This window comes from Cyprinodon variegatus, unplaced genomic scaffold, assembly GCF_000732505.1.
Source record: "Cyprinodon variegatus isolate N-32 unplaced genomic scaffold, C_variegatus-1.0 Scaffold168, whole genome shotgun sequence".
NCBI lineage: Eukaryota > Metazoa > Chordata > Actinopteri > Cyprinodontiformes > Cyprinodontidae > Cyprinodon > Cyprinodon variegatus.
The window spans coordinates 196,204-216,990 of record NW_015150621.1 but is presented as its reverse complement, the minus strand read 5'-3'; the positions used below and the strand labels follow the sequence as shown (position 1 = coordinate 216,990).

Sequence of the window (20,787 nt, the reverse complement as noted above, 5' to 3'; positions counted from 1 at the left end):
CCTGTGCTGGATCAAACTCCCAGTTACCGGAGGTTGGTTAGCTCAGTTTAACACCATTTATGATGCAGCTCTCAGAAATGTGGGTATAAGACCCTCCAGCATTTCTAGCTTTTGCACTAAACAAAGTTTGAAAAGAACACAGTATTTGTTTCTTTGTTGTTTGTGTAAATATTCATGTAAAGTGTTTCTTTAGCTTTTTTCTAAAAATGCAAATGTAACTATCCTCAAAAATTGGTTGATCTAATCCTCTTTATGAAGACATCCTCACTTTTCATCTTCAGGTTTCAATCAAATGTTTTCTAATTGATGCTGAAAGAGGAGCTTTTAAAATGGTCATTAAAACAAGGTAAAAAATGATCATCTCCATCAGCGTGATCAGAACAAAGCACAGGTTTGCTATTGGATCGTTTTCTCTTTTAATTTCTTTATTTAATCAATGTTACATTAAACTAACATAAATAAACATTTTTTATGAACAAAAGGCACACAGTTCAAATATAAACAAAAGGAACAGCTGTACAGTTTGTTTCAAAAAGAAATAAAACATAAAATGGTCTACTGTCTCTGAGAAAGAGAGCGGTCTAAGAGAGATGAGCTTTAGCTGATTTGATGACAGAAAGCTACAGCACAGCCCAACTGCAGCAGCTTAGAGTCCAGGCATCACCCTGCAGTCAACCTGCAGACAGGGACCAGAGTGCAGCAGGGGGGGGGGTGACTGGGAGCAGCTTGATGGGAATCCTCTTCCAGGAGGTTTACAGTGAAACTCATCTCCATTGTCTGGATGAATAGGCCACAAGATCAATGTCCACTAGCTTAAGAGGTTCAAACACGCAGCACAGAGTTTAAATAAAACATGTATGGGTAGGAGGCTGGATGAAAGTATCTATGGTTTCTCTACGGAGGCCTCTGATTGGCTGAGTTCCGATTTTTTTACGTCAGAATTTCACTAGCTGGTCATTCACAGTACAGGCAGGATATTAACCGTCTCCGACAGTGTTTTGTCCTCTGAACAAGTTCACGTACACATTAAGCCTAAATAATAATGGAAAAGCTCTTCTATTCTGCATCTGCTCCAAAGCAAGAAAAACAAATCAACTCTGCTTTGGCTCAGCAATGAACATCCATGGGATCCTGATTCATTAGTAGCGGTAAGTCCACTCAGTCTGAACACAGACGGCGGTTGTCCTCTGCTAATCCAGTTCGATCCACTTTGATCTGGTCTAACGCAGTCCAGTTCGACTGAATCCAGTTGACAATCGTCCTGAATTGCCCGACCTCTGCAAGCTTCTCTTAGTCTGCTCTCCAGATGTTTTGAGATGGACGGTGTGGGACCGTGTCACTCCGGAGGGGAGGGTTGGACCGTTTTGGTTTTAATGGGTCCTTTTATAACGTAGTAATAACCCCAGTCCATCCGTCACCTTAACGGAAAACGTGCAGACCACGACCCCAAGCTTTGGCAGGTACAGACACCAAAGGTTCTGATGCAGGACTTATATGGCGACTGTGTTGGGTACCTCCTCGTAGTGAATGATAAAATAAGGGTAACTCTGGTCGTCGTTGAAAATGACATAAATCTGGGGGTCCACCCAGTTGTCCACACAGGAGTCATAAAGGTCACTGGAGGGGTCCCGGGGATTGATGGGGGGAGGCCTGCGCATGGAGGAGTTTCCTACGGTGTACCTGAAGGGACAAAACAAACCAAGACAGAGAAAACATTAGCTGTGCTACAAGAACCCTGCAAAAAACCAGAGAAAGAAAAGGCGCCAGTAAAGGCATATTCTAAATAGTCAGAAAGCAAACATTCACCTCATAAAACGAGGCTTTTCTCAATCTAACTTTACACTACGTTATCTTTAACGCCAAAAAATACAAGAACCTGGAAGTTAAACCTAAATGAAACACAATTTGACTAAACGTAATGCATGTAACAGGAGAGCATTGCTGCCTGCAGCTGTACACAAAACACAGATTAGGTTTATGAAAGGAACTACCCAGGAGGAAGGATTTTTATAACCCAGTTAACTGAAACCATTTTGGTCATAAGATGATAAAAAATTAGGAACTTGGTTTATAAAGAAGGATTAACCCAAAGCTGTGACAGAAACTTCCTACAGAGTCAACAGCCAGACCATGGAGCCAACAGTAATCGTTTTTTCTGAGTTTTTAGAATGTTTTCTCTTTCATTATCGTTTTGTCTAAATCAATAACTGCTTTTCTACTTCCCGCACATTTCTAACGGTGATTATTATAAGCAAGAGAGCCTAAATATTTTCAGTGACCCACAAATGGAACAACAGAAAACAGTACTTTGGCTAGCCTTACAATATTTTTTATAATTAATCGATCTTATGTAAAATCTGCTATCAGTCTCACTTTTTCAACAGGAATTAAGACGTATAACAGAACCAAGAAGCAAAATGTTCAAAAAAATCAATGCAAAGCAAAAAAATCAATGTTTCCCTTTTGATAATCTGCCTGAAATAAAGCAATGCATTTCAACTTCTTGTATTAGAAACAGCTTTCATTAAAAACTGATCAGAATTAAAAAAAGCCTTTTCAGTTTTATCTTTTTTACAACGTATATGTCCTACAGCAAAGATTTAACGTCTAAAACACTACTCAGTATGAAGCCAAAGTCTCTGCCTGTTATGTGAAACAGAATAAAAGCAGGCTTAGAGTAAAAGTGTGTTTAATTCAAGAAGGAAGGAAGGAAGGAAGGAGGGGGCTTCGTTCCAAACCACTGCATGAGCCACACCGAGGACTGTCTGCCTCGGCATAACAGAGGTGGTGATCTATGATGGGCCCAGCCAAATCAGCTGTTTTACATGTGCGCCTGCGGATTTGACTTTTGTTTGAAGGAAGGGGAGTAGCGCGGCTCGGCTGAAAGATGGTTTATGGAAAAGAACCTCAGGATTTTCCTGATCCAAATTAATGTTGATGCGTTCTGTAAATGTAAGAGCTGAGCACGTGGGGGAAGAGCTGGGGTCAAAAAAAGCAAACTTGTTTGGAAAGAGGTTTGTCCTGAAGGGAACCGACTTGTCAAACACACCGAGCTGCTCATTAAGGACAATAAACCACGTAACCCTGCAGACATAAGGCCCTGATTTAGCATTTAATAAACGATCACATATGCAGCTCTCTTCAAAGCAACGTTTGGTAGAAAAGTAGAAAATGAAACAATGAATACCACTTGTTAGCGGAAAGTGGTGCCTTTTTTTGAAATGAAAGCCATCTTGTCTGGAGGAGCACACAAATACACACCTGCCAGTGAGAACTTTAGCCAGAAACATGCAGTGGACGCCTTTGGGTGAGCGCTTGGAGAAGTTGTGGGAGTAGAAGGCCCTGCGAGCGAAGTAGGAGCCCTGGCCGAACATGGTGGCGTGCTTGCCGCAGACCCGCGGGTCAAAGTTGTGCTTGCAGATGCCCTCCACCACGTCGGCCGAGGTGCCGTGGAAGAGGTGGCGCTCGCTCAGCAGCCGGTCCATCTCTGACATGCGGCGTGACATGTACTCCTTCTTCCTGTTGGAGCACAAAGAGGCAGACACTTCAGATGTTGAGGTACTTTATGGCTTCTTAGAACACCATAGAAACTGCTTTTTTTATATTATTCGTATTTATAGAAATGTTTAACTTTTGACCGATATATGTTTTGTGTTTATAAGAAAAAGTGTCATATTATGGCTACAGAGTGATGGAGACAGTTTAACACTTTGATCATTGACACCCTCAACATTGAAGTCTCAAAAAGTTATAATGAAGTCAGTTTGAAAAGTTTACTAGAAGGACAAACCGCGATAGAAAAACATGCATCAGAAACAGATAACATTCTTTAAATGATTCTGACACCGGACACAACTATACGTCTTTAACTAGTCTTATTTTGTAATAAACTGAATTTCGCTCAGAGTCATGATCATAAAAATAAACAGGAGTAGTTTACCACTTTTACTTTCTTCTATAATTCATTTGAAAGTACTTTTATTTGACCATATTGAATTGAACCTTCTTCATTGAAATGCATCTGTTTAAAAGCCTTAAAAAAAGAGGTTTTTTTTCTATTGATCCTGAATCTACAAAAACACATTGCAGCTCATCTTCCTTCGCGGCGTACTGCATGCACACGCTGCCTCTGACAGAAGCAGATCAATAGGAAACGCCGAGAAGAAAGCGAGTCGAGTCACCAAGGCTGTGACCCACACGTGAACTCACACAATGCCACATCTTGCGACATGACACTGCACGCAAAGCGCTGCTCGCTCGCACGCTCCTGGCTTCCTCACTACCCCCTGTGTAGTTTGCAGAGCTCAGCCATCGCATGCAGATGAACTCGCACAAACGAGAAGTTATGGTTTCAGTGCGGGAGCCAGACTGTGGGAAAAGGAAATCAACAGAGAACCGGTGAGGGGGCATCACTTTCTGAGGTGAGTTGCCGAGGCAGACGCACAGTAACACGCACCGGCAGTCATTGTGAAACCAGCCGCCGGTGTAGGAGGGTTTAACTGTCACAGCTGATAGGAGAGGGCCTGCTCCGACCACAGCGGTTAGCCCGCTGCCTTCACAACAGGAACACCATCATCACCAAACATCTCCACATCTGCTGCGTTCTCACACTCCTGTCGGCTCGTTCTCACGAAGTCCCACACAGCTGGTGCCATTTGGCCTATTTTTCTCTAAGATTCGTCTCTAATCTCGATTAAGATCTGATTATGACCTGATTTTTCATTGTATTGTTTCATACGATGGCAAACAGTTTGGCATCTGAGAGTCCTTTATGTTTTTTTTTTAGAGGTAAGCTTCTAGGTTTCTTTAGCAGACAGTTGTATGTTTGATAGAAAATTTTAGACTGGAAAACCAAAGCTCTCTTAACAACGAGACCCTTAAAGTAAATTCAGCAGCTTCAGTTTAAATCGAGCTGTTTGGTGGAAGGCCTCATTGGATTTATCTATATCTGTGGTGAAACTAGTCAACAGTGAAACATTTCTAAAGCTAAGTGCTGTTTCCACACAGGAACAATGATAAGTTCAGTTGTTACTGAAGGTTTTTCCAGCTTCCTCACCTCTTATATTTCTCCCAGAGGAAGGGGTTCTGGACCCGCTGGATCTTGATGATCCTGAACTTGGTTTCCGACACCGTCTTGTGGAACAGGCTGTACACCGTCCTGTAGCTGCGGTCTTCGCGGGACACAGGGACCCGCAAGAAATCCTGGCTCATGGTCATTGGCAGCCATGTCTCTGGGAAAAGGCTTGGCGGGTTGGTGGAGGTCGGAGAGAGGGGGTGAGACGCGGAGACGTCCATGGGTGTGGGTGCAGGTGCCGACGAGGAGGGGAGAGCGGGTAAAGAAAGGCCGCCCAAAGTCCTAAAAAGAGAGAGGAGTCGATTAAATTTCAAGTTTTGTTTTAGTTGAAAAAACAAAGAGAGCAGAAAACTTTATTTAGAAACATTTGAGCATCTCTGTTAACCTGCTTTACAACTAACCGAGCTAACAGCTGTTATGTTTAATCTTGAATAAACAACTGAGTAATGAGTTGGTCATTTGACTAAAAAAAAAAGAAGAAATGAAAAACCAATGAAACTCCATTTTAACAGCCAGGGTACTTTCGGTAATTATGACCATTCTAATCTCAACCTTTTCACTACCTGCAGCCCATTCAGGATGCTGTGGCTTTTATTACCAACTCAACCCCAACTGAATAAGCTAGGAAGCTAGAAACCTTCCGCAAACACTGCAGTATCCAAGTCTCAGTGAAACATTTCTGCAGCATCGGATCTAAATTAGACTAAAGGAGTCGACAAAAAGCCAAAAAACAACAGAAACTTTACACATTTCAATCTATTTTGCTGAATCTATATTTAACACATGCTTTACTTTCGACACAGCTGAATACATAATCATTTACCGGGAACTAAACCATGTGAGTTTTAAATAGGTTTCTGAAAAAAAATAGACTTCATCCTTCCTGACTGCAGCAGTTTCATGTTCAAGGAACTGACTTGACTGGGTGGAGCTGACTTTCAGCTCCACCTAGTAACTCTAATCAGCTTTTCCCACAGCATGACGCAGCCACTGACATGCACCACAGTGTGAAAAATGGTGAGGGATTTTCATTTCCAACATAAAATGTCTGTTTTAATTTAATTTTTTTGTAGAAACTCAAAGCTTCTATTAATTTACATTTTATTTTAATTGGAAGTATCAGACAAAGGTTCAAACTTTTCAGATTTTACTCAAAACCAGTCACATCTTTGTGCACATAAAGTTCCAATAAAGTAAAGTTAGAGGTAATATATCTTGCAGCTGAAATAACCAATAAAGAAAATTGAAGTGGCCTGAATATTTAAAAAGCTTGGTATGTAATTTGGTTCCTGATTTCAGATGAGAAGAGACTAAAGAGATTTTCTAAAACTTATTAAAGTTTCTTCTTCTGTTATCCATGAACATGGATGTTAAATCTCAGCAAATTTGCCAGCAGAGTATCAACACAAAAACCAACAGAGCCAGGATCAGGTATGATTACTCCTGTCTGCTGTTCTGCTCCTTATTAAAAAGCCTTCTGCCTCATCCTGGAGCTGCTTCGTTAGGTGCAACAAATGCATTAGCTGCGTGCTCTATAATCCAGCTACCAGAGCTTTTAGTCTAAGCGGAAATGAAAGTCAAAGCAGTGTCGGGACAATATGACTCCGGCAGGAGAAACGGCTGCATAGGAGGACCGCATTTGAAGCCATTTCTGAAAGTCTAAAGGCAGAGTTGATGTCTGTACGTTATAGTCAGTCTGCGATCGCCTGACAGCTACAATCAAATACATTTGGAAATAAAACCCCTCCATCTGCTGCCTGGTAAAAATCCCAACCTGTCCCGACTCTGACTGCAGGGCGGTGCCGTCTGACACCAACCGACACAACATGATTGTGCGAAAATGAAGCCCAGACACCAAACAAGAGAGGATGAGAAGAGGGGAAAATAATGGCAACAAAAGAGTGAAAACAAGGAGAAAACTCCAATTGTGGAGCTGTCGTTGAAGTAAAAAATAAAAAAAAAGAATAGAAAAACCCTCCACTATTTCTGGCATTTGAGTCAGTAACAGTAGTTTTCCTGTCAAGTTATCACCTTCCAAGTGTAAATGCCGTTAGCTCTATCATCCATACGAAAGCGACTATGTGTGTGTGTGTGTTATCAAGAGGCTCTGAGGTAGTGTGACAGTTATTCTTGTCTCTTTTCTCCCACTCTCTCTTATCTTGTCGGTCCGGTCTAAGACATTCACCACCTCCTACATTCCCTCCCCTCGATGTCTCTATTCCCTGGGCGCTTTGAGGAGATCACAGGCTGGCTGCTGCGGAAAACAAGTGTGAAATGTAAGGGGACAGATAACTAAAGAATGATGGAGCCAGGCAGGAATGAGAGCGAAGGAGAGAGAGAGACGAGGAGTGATGAGAATAGACGGAAATGGAAGGGAGGGAAGCTGAAAGTAAAAGAAGGGCGAGCAATCTGGGTTTAGGTCACAAAGAAGATGATGGTGTCTTTTGCTCTCTTTTTTTCTCTCCCGGTGCCACACTATTTCATTGTGGATAAGCAAGCTGTGAGCCAATGGGGCCCAGCAGAACCATGGTCATTCAAGCACCAAGTCCTGCTGGAGGATAAAATCTCCATAAAGCTTATTTGCATAGTGATGCATAAAAGCTTCACTATTTCCTGGAAGATTTCTGATCTGCCACTAGATTTTAAACAAACTGGACCAACACTAGCAGGGGACCGCTCTTTACTTCTCATGCAGACCTAATCTTATTATCTAAATGTAGACCAGGCGCCTCCAAGCGTCTTTGTACTTTTTGCTCTTAGCCCCAGTGAGATGCTACTCACTGTTTCACAGGACGAACCTCTTAATTGGGCTTTGTGACATTTTTTCCTTCCACTTAACTTTCCCTTCATTACTTGCCTACTCCATTGACAGAGTCAGCTTCATTATAAATTATATTTTTGTTCTTCACAAAATAGAGCATCCTATTCCATCTGCTCTCGTTATACAGACATTTTTAGGTCTATGAGATAATATTCTGAGAGTAGGGTTTCCATTAGTTGTAATCCGTAATCCTTAAAATGACAAAATTTAACTAAAGAGCTGAGAAGCCTCTGCATGTGTGTTTCATTGATGTACAAATGGAGCTAACAGCTGAACCATGGGGCCCTCGGTCTGAATTCCAGCTCCCTGCAGTAACGTTTTACACTCTTTCACTCATCAACAAGCCTCTCCTGTGCTCGGGTCTGGAAACCATTTGGATCCTCCCCGGCTGCACTCCCTTTTCACCCTCCCTTGCCTCTTGTTTCTTCTTCACTTTCTGTCTGGCTCACGCCTTCGCCAGCCTGACTGCTTCCCTTTGCTCCTGCTCTTTCTCTCCTGACTGTCCTGGCCCCGGCGGGCACAGCGTGTTCTGAGAAACCTGCTCTGAACCAGAAGCATCTGCAAAATGGGCTAAAATGGATCCACTTGTTTCCAATCAAGTATCACTTGTTCTCAGAGTAAGGCAGAGGGGAAGCTCTGCAGGCACAGACGTGGAGAAAAATGTCCCTTCGAGAGAGGGTTGACAACACTGGGAGCATTAGTTCTCTTTGTCTGCCTCCCTCTTCCTCTGCTCCTGCTCATCTGTTTTCATTTGCTTCATTATCTTGTTTCCCGTCTCGTCTGCTCCTGGCGTGCTTTCATCTGCAGAGGACAGCTCCTGGTGTCCTAGTGACCATGTCTGACTCGCCAAAAATCGGAGCGCTTCTCTCAGCTCGCGTTCCGCAACGGATTAAGAAAATGGACGTGGCGTTCAGAGCTCTTTTGAGCATTCATTCCTGACTGAGACATTGGCATTGTGTCCCGGCCTGTGTGTGCCTAAACAGAGTTAGGACGCCCGGGGAACACAGAGAGCCTGGAGGAGACAGAGTGTTACACATTAGAAAGCCAACAGTGAGAATTACACAGCAGTGCTGCCAGGCACCACATCTCTTTTTTTTTCTTCCTCTAAAACCTCAAAGGCTTGATGTTCTCTGACAAGACCGAGGAGTAAGAGATAAATGATCAGGCTGACCTGCCACAGAGCACCATGGAAAGCAGAAGTGAGGAAAAAACAACAGACAGGAAGCAATCAATGAAGTGATTAAGCTTCACCTCCATGCTGAGGACTGACCACCCTTCCTTTTCATTCATAAGCACCAGTTTCATAACCTTAAACCGCAGCAAAAAACGTTTTTATCTGCATAGATCTTTTCTGTGACACATTTACCAGATGAACACTAGAGACGTGAGACTTAGAACAATTAATACCCACAAAAGAAAACTCCCTTATTTCAAAACTAGCGCTTTTTCTCCATGGACATATTTCCACATTTCTCTTCAGTTACCGCATGCTGCAGCGTCACCTTTCCCACATTTAGATTTTAGTTCAAATCAAAAAGCGGAATTTCAACATTCACTGAGGGCTTATTTTGTCAAGTAGGCACAAAGATGGTGGTAGCCATGAGTCAAATATGCTGATTGGCTTAAAAGAAAAATTTAAACAATTAAATAAAACCCACTCCAGTGATTAATTAGGGCTGCAACTAGAAAAAAAAAAGGATCAAATTGATTTTCCACAGCCAGAAGGACAGCTCGCTGCCTAGAAATTCATCCAGTGAAAGTCTAATCCTCCCTCTGCTCCCAAATTCTGCACGGAGACAGTTTAATAAAATCTTTAGTAACATGAACCACAGTGTTTTCCCTCTGCATCACCATCTTTATCAATTCTGTTTGAAATAACATTTATAAACTCTGTCTGGACATATAAACAGTGTAATCCCAGCTCTATATGGAACACTGACCTACTTAAAGTGACATAAGGAGTGAAATCAAAATACATGGAAACAGACTGAATCGATGGAGTGAAGTCCAGCATTCATTGAAGACAGACACGGGGAAATCTGAACTCTGAACTCAGACTGACTGTTTCTATTCTGTTTCAAAGCTAATCTGGCCTGCTAAGCCTGAACAGAAAGAACTGGATCGGTAGTAACTGGCGATATTTACTGGAGGTGTGGAGTGAGGATCACAGACGACATAAACATGGGTCGCTTCTTGATCTGTCGTCTGAAGCCGAAGACGGCGTTCTGCTGGAAGCCCTCCTTGATGTTGAGGATATACTGGTTCTGCAGCGTGATGAATCGGACCTCCTTAAGACCCCTCGAACTTGCCTCCTCAATGAGCTTCACTACCGGCTGCAAGTAAAAAAAAAAGCAGAAATGAGACCAATCAGTTTCCTTTACTGCTGGCTAAACCCCAGCAGATGTGAATGTGAAATAAAAAACAAACTCAAACTTGATCCCATCACAGCAGCTAGGATTGATTGGGTATGAGGGAAGATAAATTTGTCTGGTCTTGTGTTCACAGACCGTGGGTAAAAAAGGGAACACAAACACATGAAAACGCACCTCAGAGTACTCCCTCCAGCCAAAGTTGTCTCTGCAGTAGTACTTCCACACAGTGTGACAACTCGGGGCAGAGTTTGGGTTAGCCGCAGGAACAGGGAGAGGGCAAGGGGGGGTGGTCAGCCGTCGGACGCAGTCGAACTCCAGGTCGCACACTCGCATCGTGGCAAATTCCAGCAGAAACACCCGGCCCCTATAAAAAAATAAACAAAAACAGGTTTAAAGTTAGTTAGGGTGTAAAAAACCAACCAACCCTCTGTGACCTTGCTGTTAATTGGCCCTGATTCATATTTCAATCAGCTTCCATGTGACCAAACATGCGGCTGTTAATGCATGCCATGTGCCCTGGAGTGAGGCCACTGAACCTTCAGTTGCTCAAACAGAGTGAGTCACACGGGGTGACAGAGCAGGAACAGGAGATCAGGAGAGAAGAGACAGCTGAAAAACTGTCCTGAAAAACACACAAGGCTAATGGCTCCAAAGAGAAGCTAAATGGATTGTTAATGATTGCTGGGAGGCAGACTGTGACTCCCAAATATTTATACCTCTTTTTCAACATTTTGTTACTTGACAAGAGCAAAACCTGCTGTGTTCCTTGATCTGCACAATGCTGTTTGTTCCCTCTATCAACCCTCTGAGGTCTTCACAGAGCAGCTGTAACCGCACAGAGATTCAATTACATACCGGTAACTTCCTTTTATTAATTATCCTCCTCCAGGCAACGGGTTGCACACATTTTTATTTGGAAATATTAGATCTAAGGGGAAGACAGCAACTGCAGGCCAGTTTTCAGGTTTTTATTTATATAATATTGTTTTTTAAATATGAATTAATAATAAGTCAATAAACCGACTGTTGAATAATAAAGATGAAAAAAATGTCTATCCGCTTTTTATTCAAGGACATTTTACCCTATGCATTTATAATCCTTTGACCCTCAGATCACACACACCTTGAACTTTTCTTTTAAACAAAAAGAACAACAAGAAACAAACAATTTTAATCATCATTTTGCTTTTGGTCAAAAATCTAAATGAGAAAACTAATAAAAACAGCAAAATAAAAACAGCATTTTAAAAAAGATGTTTTTTGTAATTAAGGTAAATGAATCACCTCTTAGGTAAGTGAGCCAATGAAGCTCTTATTACCTTCCTAGTGGGTTTAGGTGTCTCTCTAGTCTTCCTCTACCCTCTTCTCTCAGCTTGTATTTCTAGCTAGCTAAAGGGGGATTAAATCAATCTGGTTCTAAATGATACACCAAACTAAACTACATGAAATAATTTTATTGCCAGACTTCTACATTTGAGCAAACCTTTCTCTTAAAAGCCAAATGTCTTATTGTCTTTTTATTATAATTGCAGCAGGAATAATGAAGATGACCTGACTGATTTTATACTAAAATGTTCGGATATCCCTATCGATGATATTGGAAATCCATCCAATATAAGCAAAATAAAAAAATTGTAATATACCACCCTGCCTCTATAATATTTGATAATAAAAAAGCTCATAACACTTTGCTCATATCTGATGTTATTGTTTTCTGTTTAAAAAAATTACTTTATCACTATAAAATAAATCATACAAGAATGTATCATTTATGCCGATATCGTATGGGGTCAATATCCGAAGCTGTGATATCGCTATTGTATCGGATAAAAAAATGATATATCAGGAGATCCCAAAATAAAATTTGGAGTTAAACGTGTCAACCTCAGCTAAGCCTCCATTAGCAACTGAAACCAGCGGTATTTAACAAAGCTGTGTTCTTGGCCCCCTTCTTTTCATTTCAAACATGGTTTTACCCACATTTTTTACTTTGACACTTAAGATTGTCCATTTCTTTTTATCGGAATAGCAAAAGCAAAAAAAAAAAAAGGATATAAAAATCAAAAGGGGGCATTTTTACCACATAACTGGCGTGCTATGACAAAGAATGCAATCACAGACACTTTGCTCCATATGTGGCTAATAGCATCAGAACTGAGTAGATCAACACGAACACAGCAGAAATAAACAAGTGGATCTAATGTCAAAGATGTTGTCTATCTAAACCAGCTGAGCACCAGAAGCAGTGAAACCTTGTGTTTTTATATGTAGGCAGTAAACACGAATTAAGTTTTCCTTCCTGTAATTGTAAATACTGGCCACTGATGTTACAGGCACTTAGACAAAAACACCCTTTTCTGTCAGGATGACACGGGCTGAGTCACTTTCCAAAATGTTACAAACAACTCCTATAAAAATATTTATAAATAGTAACTGGACGTACTATTTTCATTAGTCGCATTTTTGCTAAGTCATAAGGCGAGTACCATCTCTATTAGAGGAAGTGAAAGTAGTGGCTGCTTAATGAGCACGTGCAGAAACAAAACAGTAACTGAAAACAGAGTCACAGATCTACAGATTATCAGTGTCAGAAACTAGGAAATGTAAGGCAGATGTGTGATTTTCTGTTCTGTATATGAACTGTGTGCTTCAGCCTTGAACGAGCTGAAGGGTGTTTCAGTTTCATGGGAAAACAAACACACAAGTTCGTTTGAAAGCTGAATGCAGAAGCAGAAGAGAGAAGCAGAACAGAAAGGGTTATGGTAATGGGTGCAGCAAGAAGGTACTGGCAGATAAAAGTGAGGTTGGTCAAGAAGCTGCAAATGTAACCCTAAGAAGTAAGGTAGGTTGTGGCTGAACCCCCCCCAAAAAACAGAACATCTTCTGCTTCGCCTTGGGTCAGTTCATTTTCTGCAGCTTCTTTTATTTTCCTAATTATTTCTTGCTCCGTTCTGTCGTGTCTGCATTTTAGAGTGTTCCGTGTTTCACTGCTATTCTTTAGTCTCTGAAGAACATCTCTGTTCTGTTTTCAGGAAGACAGAATGAGCAGAACAGGCACCTGCATGGACTCCTTTTACTGCAGAACAGGCCTGCTAGGGGCAGTGAGCTGGATGACATCAATAAATCGGCCAGAGATTTAAAATTAGCACATTTCCCTTTGAGATCCTTTTTACTGTTTTATTTTAGTGCAATAAAAATCAGATTGTCTAATAAGAGTAAATCTTTTACCCCCAAAAGTCTCCCAATGTTTCTGGTCTTGAGAATAAATTAGAAGAATAACTTAGACTCGAGACAAGCGGGTCAGAAGTGACAGAACCTGGAATACGGCGCTGCCCTACCCCCACCTGTTGCTGTGCACTGCTGGTCCGCATGCTAAGGATAGACTGACAGACTCCATTGACAGAAACAAATAGGAGCAGCCAATAGTAGGGGTGTCCCGATCTGATATTGGATATTTTGCCTTTCCTAACATTTTACAGCCCAAAATAAGTGATAAAAGCATGTCTGATTCATGCTAATATTGTATCAGGTCAATTTTTTAAGCTTCAATAGCAGTACTGAATCAGAAATTAAAAAGATGGATCGGGACAACCCTAGCAGATAGCCCTACCAACCTATTAGGAGCATAAAATGTAAAATATGACGAAATTTCGACAGTTTGCTCTAATTATCAAAAAGAGGATCTCATAACGAGCTCATTGATGTAACATCCCTACTGGCCTTTCGAGATAAACCAGTGTGTGTGTAATTTATTGTTCAAAATTCACTACTCAACAGCTCCGTCTCACACACACATGCCCTCTTTCACTGACGCTCAGTAAAAACAAAGACGGCTCTCCAGAGATGTCACACAATGATTTTTCCACAGCGTCCTGCTCCCTCCCTCCCTGCCTCGCTCGCTGCTAGACCAGTTTGCACTGCTCTAAAAATAAAATTCCACTGGTTAAATCAAGTGCAATGAGATCCGAGGCTTTTGACGCCGAGGTCAATCAAAAGGTGGAAAGCGATGTAAAAATAAAGTGAAACCTTTTAAATCTGCTGACAGGATAGTGATGAGGGAAGGGGGATAAATCTATGAAGAAATGCTTATCTCAGGATGAATAATGATTAAAACAAAACACCACTGCTCTGTCATAATGGCTCTTACATGACTAAAAACGCACACTTACATATAACTCAACTTTCTCACGGCTACATACACAAGTACCTGCATCACCATCATGAGTTATGCCCTTGTGAGTGTCACAAACTAAATATGAGCGCTCTTTTACACACACAAACACACACACATTCTTCAGATAGATTCATGTACACACATGCGAACTTCACCCAGTCACGCCTAGATAAGTCAGTCAGTCAACCAAATCTGCTGACGAAGTCCTCCCCAACACACTTGCACACACACACACCAGCGCATTGATGTCACGAGCTCCTGTTATTTCCTCCTGCTGGACTAATTCACTTTCATGCTCGGCAGTTTAAATGCGATGGAGCAGAGCATCTGACGTCTCCTCGATTGTTCCTGTTCAGGTGGATGGCTCCTGTGGCTTGGATGTCCCGCCGCTGAGCTCATAGTTTAGGGCTTCCGTTTGCCACACGTTGCCTCCCTTGTTAATAAAACTCACAGGTAGGTGGATTAAGGCAAGGCGATTTAATAATCTGTTTCTGCATTGTTTTGTTGCATTTTAAAAACCTGGAATAACAACAAAACTAAAAACTAAAAAATACGCTACGAAAAGACAGGTTTGAATTTGAAAACCGTGACAAAAGCAGATATGGAGGGATTGAGGCAGTCTGACTAATCAGAGGCAGGGCGACCCAGACCTCGCCTCTCTGATTCACGCCACTATTGGTCTGACATATTAAAGCCTCAAAAAAAAAAACACACAAAAAAACAAAAACTCTATTTGCTCAAGCAGAAAATGTTTCACAAAAGTCCTTTTTTTTTCTCCTCACAAACCAGATTGTATGAAACACACCCATCCGGGATTGCTTTATATTTTTCCATTTTATTCAAGGTAACGAGGTAACATGGAAACCCCAGGCGATATAAACTCAAAGACACACTGGCACACACACCTTGGTGTCAGGTCGCTCTGCCCTTGGTGCTCAGTGACTCTTTATGTCAGTTAATGACAAGCAAGGCTTTTATCACATGGCTGACAAAAGAATCTGTCTCCAACGCTCCCTCGCTCACAAAAACACACCCATGATGAATGTGGCTATGTAAAAACTCAGCCTCATGTATTCTCTTCCTGTCAGCTTCTGTTGACCCGAGGCTGGTTTTATTTCAATAAACCAGCCTGGGTATACAGGAGACGAGGTGGAGGGTTTAGAAATAAAAAAATTTAACGTGAAACTAATAGTTTAAATCAGCATAACAGCAGATAACTTGATTGTGAGACAGAGGATTACTGCAATCTAACTTTTTTTTAGCGATGACTGCAGCTTTCTTTCTTCCTGCTGACTTCATGCATAATGAGGATTAGTCGAACTACCATCCCTGCTCTTCATATGGATGGGATTACGTGTGTTGATGGATCACTCACAGACTGGGAAAAACCTCAGAGCCGGATGCACGCTCTAGCCTACGTGCAACAATGCAATGCTTAACCAGATGCAGATTTTTTTTTTTCCTATCCACTCCTCTCATGCTGCTGCACAGTAAAACAGGCCTTGGTTGCCTCGCCCCAATGTGCTCTCCTGCATTTCACTTAAACCAAGCGGCTTGTTTCAGGAAACCTATCTCAGGTCTTCACATCACAGAAAAACTGATCAAAGGGAGAACTAAGGTTACACCACACAGCTTGAACGCTTCAGGAAATGTAGAAACTCACTGACAAATTCCCCAAAGAGGAGCAATGCAGGGATCCAGCAGGAATAATCCAACAAACCCCCCAACAGGTAGAGTTAATCGACAATACTACAAAAATAAACGCTATCAGGGGATGAAACAGCTGTGCGAATGAAAGCAGAGAACCTTTGAACATGAAGGAGATCTAGGCTACAGATAATTACCTGACCTGATACTTCATCTGATAATAAATGCTCTGAACTGTTGCTCTGTCTTTCACAAACAATCCAAACTTGTTTCAAAGACTGTTGCTGGGTACTGCAGGTAAGCTGGCTGAAAGAACCTCAATTTTAAATGAAAGTAACAAACTGTGCCTTATTTTCCAGTCAGGCATAATATATAAAGCAAATACCAATACCAATTTACATCTATGCATTGATGTTTCAACACCTCTACGGTATAATGGAGGAAATAATTAGTTTGATAGTAAAATGAGGATTATATGTATAAATGTGTTTATATCTTTGTAATTATCAGCTTCAAAGTTCTCAATCCCGTCAGAATCCCATAACAGAGATAAAAATTCATATTTTTGTTAAAAATCTCATAACTGGCCTGTCTAACCTTAAGGAAAATGAGTGGTGTGTGTAACTCTTGTACTCAAGAAGCCTAGTGTATAACCATGAGCTTTAATTCGTGAGCAGTGTAAGGCACTTCAAAATACACTTAAATCACTAATTTTATTGTTCCTACACTTAATACAAATAAAAAAACATTGTGATAATATTTTAAATCTATATTATTCCTCCCAGATTATGATAAAATCAAAGCTTTTTTTCTCTGGGATTTTCTCATCCACACCGGTAGTTCATGACACCAAACCAGATGCCTGAGTGACTATGAGACTTTCACAAACCAAAAAGGTCAAAAGAATCCGGGTGCACATCCTGTATGTGGCAACTCATTTTGAATAAAGCTGCAGCTGGAAACATGAACCAACAAGCCAAACTCATAGATGAAAATGCAAATAGGTAGATAACTTTATGATAATAATAAAAAAAAAAAAGAAAAAAAAAGAAACAAAGCTGCCAGATAGGAACCAAAACAACTGAGGAGATAGTGGTGAAATAATCGATCACTGACTATGCTAATAAAAACAAAACATTCCAGTGAGTGGGACCACATGGTTAATAAAGAAACTCGTGTTTAGAATAAGGTCAGAGTCATGCAGAGCGGCCCCCATTGTTTGCTTGTGTGTGCAGCAGTTTTACGGGAAGCACATGCTCCTCCGTGTCACTGCTGCTGGAGGTTTGTCAAGAGCATGTATTAAAGTTCTGTCTTCCTTAAGGGTGTGAGAGAGTAAAAGGTTTATCTTCATCTACTAAAATGCATGCATGCGTGTGAGCAATGCAAGCCACACAGTTTACCTGTGAACCCAGTTCGTGCGAGCCTCTGCACGCCAAAGTGCGTGTAATCATGAGGGCAAATGTGCACTGCATTGTGCAGGAGGGGACAACTGCAAAGGGAGACTAGACACTGACCAGGAGGAGGGGGGGTCAGGAAAGTTCATGACGGCTTGTAAATTGTGCTTTGGCAGGAACCCTCCCCGGCCAATCACAGAGCTCGATTTTTAGGGGGGGGTTGGGAGAAGGAGAGTGCAGGACACAGATAGCATGATAGCAACATTAACTGCAAGGGACAAGAGAGGTCTGAGCACAAGCGATAACGTGCATCTACTAATGGCCGTCAGCACAACAGCTGGGGAGCTGATGCTTTCAGTTTGTCGCCAGCGGTGAAACCAAAGAGGGAACTGAGCCTGAGGTTTACGGTTTCCAACAAGCCTGACAATTTACAGGCAGCCTATGAGCTTTCCGCACTGCTGTTGCTATGTCGCAAATACCTATTTATCATTACCACCAGGGGATATACTGCATACTGCTGCACACAGCAAGGGAGCTGCTTTTATACCTATATATGCTGCAACCAAATCAATACACATTTACATGAATGTAGAGGATTAAAAGAAAAAAAAAAAGGTTTTCACACTGTTTCTAGTTTTCTCTAGCTGTATGACATTGGGTAAAAAACTTTGCCCCGCCCCTGCCTGTTGCTGCACACTGCAGTTCAAGATGGCTGAAAGAAAACGACCACATTTGCTTTTAAAAGGAGACAAATTCAGATGCTTGGAAATGTTTCCTGTTGCGAAACATGCGGTTCGTTGTGTGGAAACTTAGGGAGCACCACCCATGTCTCCTTCCCAGATAACCTGTTTGGTTTAAAACCTACAGCTGGTGTGTCCATTAAGGAACAGGCTGATGTTTGTCACCTGCCTAAACACAATAATATCACTAAAACTACATGGTTTTATAAATCACTATAAATAGATGTGATATAATCAATTATTTAGAGGTGATTTGCTATTAAAGCAGCATAAAACATCTAATATAATGGAATAACATAGTTCCTGTGTAGACACTTACTGATATTTGAGTCTGACTTGCTCCTGGTCTGGGTTGCAGTACAGTCTCTCCAGCTGCTCCTGGGCATCGTCTGCTATGCTCTGCCATGTCTGGGTGCTGCTCCTGCGGATCTGCCAGTGGTAGGGCAAGACGGTGTGGTGATGGGCACAGTCGTTCCCAAAAACACACCGTCCCTGGAGGAAATCCACACAGATGTCTACAGAGTCCGACTGGTGCGTGTGATACTGGAGCTGAGTGAGCAGCTCAAACACCAGATCCAGGGAGGCCTCTTCGCTTTTATTCTGAAACAGGACCCCTTTGTCTGGCTGCAGGAGCTGGGAGTGGGGGTCCTGGGTTGTAGAGGAGTCCTTCACTGGGACGCTTTTAGTGCCAGAGGTTAGTAGGTCTTTGTTTTTTAAGATGGTCCCCTCCTGATGGGGAGCCTGGGGTGCGACTATGGGGGGTATATCCCTTTCTGGGGGGGTGATTGCCTCTGTGCTCCCTTTCAGCTGGGGTCTCTCGGTTTCCTCTAGCTCCGCAGTAGTATCAGCTATGTCCACATCCACGTCCCGGTTGGCATCCTCTGCGGCTCCGGGGTCTTTGAGGCACACCTGCCCCACACAGCTCTGTTTCACCACCGCCGCCGCGCACAGAGTGCCCGGAGTCCTGCCAGGCTGACTGCGGGGGACAAACACCTCATCCCCGGACACCAGAGTATCTGAGCTCAACAAGCTACTCAGTATCGGGTCCAGGGCGCGTTGGATGGATTTCGCGTCCAACTTTCTCTGTTTTTTCCTAAAATAAGGTTTCACCAGAGGTATTTTGTCCGAAAGCCCCACGATCGGCTGTTCCGTGAAATCCTCTCCTTCGTCCATATTCAGACTCACATCCAGAGGGATCCCAGCAGGCACATGGTCTGCGGATTTCTGGAGAATGTGCAAAGTTTTATCCATGTCCTCCTGCTAAACCCGGACAGTCCTGGAAGGGAAAGAGAGAATGAAGTAGTCATCAAAGATAACAGCCATAATCCTATAATCTCAGTTTCCAATGCGAAGTCATCGCACTGATTAATATTCCGTTGAACACTCCCTGGCTTTCCTTTCCTGGGAAGGAAAACCTCCACCGTCTATAAACTGAATCGAAACACCTACAGAAAATGATCCCAGTCTGACCCCGCATACTAAAAAAAAAAGCAGATCACATCACTTCTTCCCAACAATCTGTTACACCGATTCTCGCTCCGAAAGCAGGAAAAGGTTGACCAATCGAGGCGGAAAAATATTACCTAATCCCGCTGCAGGGAAGTTGATCCTCAGATTAATCATGACACACGAGAACACGTCTTTCTCTCTTTTTTTTTTTTTTTTTTTCGTTAAGTCCTCTTGGTCTATAACGTCATGCCTGCAAATTACAGCTGCGTATCCGCACAGGAGCGATAAAATCAGAAGTTTACCCCCCCCCACCTCTCCTGGGACTATATTTTGATCAGGAGTCCGATACGCTCGGCCCCTGCCGACTACGTGCCGCTTTTTGCATCACTGCCCGAGCAAGTTCGCACGTAGGCTCCAGCTGACACATCCAGGAGGAAGCCAGCTACGAAACACTGAGGAAATTTCACTCCATAGCCGAAAAAAAACCCAACAGCTCTCTACTGGTTAGCATTAGAAGCTGCGCGCGTGCAGGGTTTAAAAGAACAAAAGAAAAAAAAAAATAAAGAGGACCGTCTGAGCTGCTATGTCAATTAGCCTTTCTCACACGATATTTATTTAATCCCGGACGATAAAAACGGACAATACCCTACCTGCACAATAAACTCCAACCCTCTCCCCCCGTTCGCGACACTCTTTGCGGATCAAAATCCAGTGTGTACATCGGGCGAAGCTCCGGATCCAGTCCGTAGAAAACAAGCTAGTACATGAAGCGGTATCCGAGTCCAGATCCCTGGCTCCCCCTTTTCTTCGTTGCTCTCATGCCACCGTCTGCTCTCTTTGTATCCTTGTGCGGGACAGGGGAGAAAATAGGCGCAGAGGGGCAGGCAACCGACAATAGAAGTGAGCAGAGCCGCAGCGAGAGACGCTCTGCTCGACTGCCCCAGCTCCGCACCGAGAGGCCCCGCCTCCCGGCCTCCCAGTGGGCGGGGCTTCGCTTCTAGCGCACGTAGACAGAGTCGTCTGGTGGCCGCAGACAGAGCTGCAGTGTGTGGAGATCACAGAATGACAATGTCATAATGCAACAAAACTACATATTCACTAAAAACAAAATACACA

The 20,787-nt window shown here is 42.6% G+C and overlaps 1 protein-coding gene across 1 annotated transcript; it reads right to left on the bottom strand.

The window, feature by feature from the left end:
* Window positions 1-455: 455 nt before the first annotated feature.
* tiparp (TCDD-inducible poly(ADP-ribose) polymerase) lies at window positions 456-20,600 on the bottom strand. The gene is made up of 7 exons (XM_015378276.1): window positions 20,322-20,600; window positions 18,542-19,498; window positions 10,442-10,631; window positions 10,041-10,228; window positions 5,057-5,356; window positions 3,262-3,519; window positions 456-1,680 (listed from the first exon to the last, which is right to left on the bottom strand). Exons 2-7 carry the CDS (start codon window positions 19,471-19,473, stop codon window positions 1,491-1,493), a joined length of 2,058 nt encoding a protein of 685 aa, XP_015233762.1. The 5' UTR covers window positions 19,474-19,498; window positions 20,322-20,600; the 3' UTR covers window positions 456-1,490.
* Between the last annotated feature and the right edge of the window lie 187 nt (window positions 20,601-20,787).

What these genes read in the sequence shown, in the direction of transcription:
- tiparp (XM_015378276.1), bottom strand. Translation starts at nt 19,473, where the DNA reads ATGGATAAAACTTTGCACATTCTCCAGAAATCCGCAGACCATGTGCCT. An exon ending in CAAGTCAGACTCAAATATCA is followed by an intron (nt 10,632 to 18,541) that starts GTAAGTGTCTAC and finishes ATTTTTTTATAG; the next exon opens with GGGCCGGGTGTTTCTGCTGG. An exon ending in ATCCTCACTCCACACCTCCA is followed by an intron (nt 5,357 to 10,040) that starts GTAAATATCGCC and finishes CTCTCTTTTTAG; the next exon opens with GACTTTGGGCGGCCTTTCTT.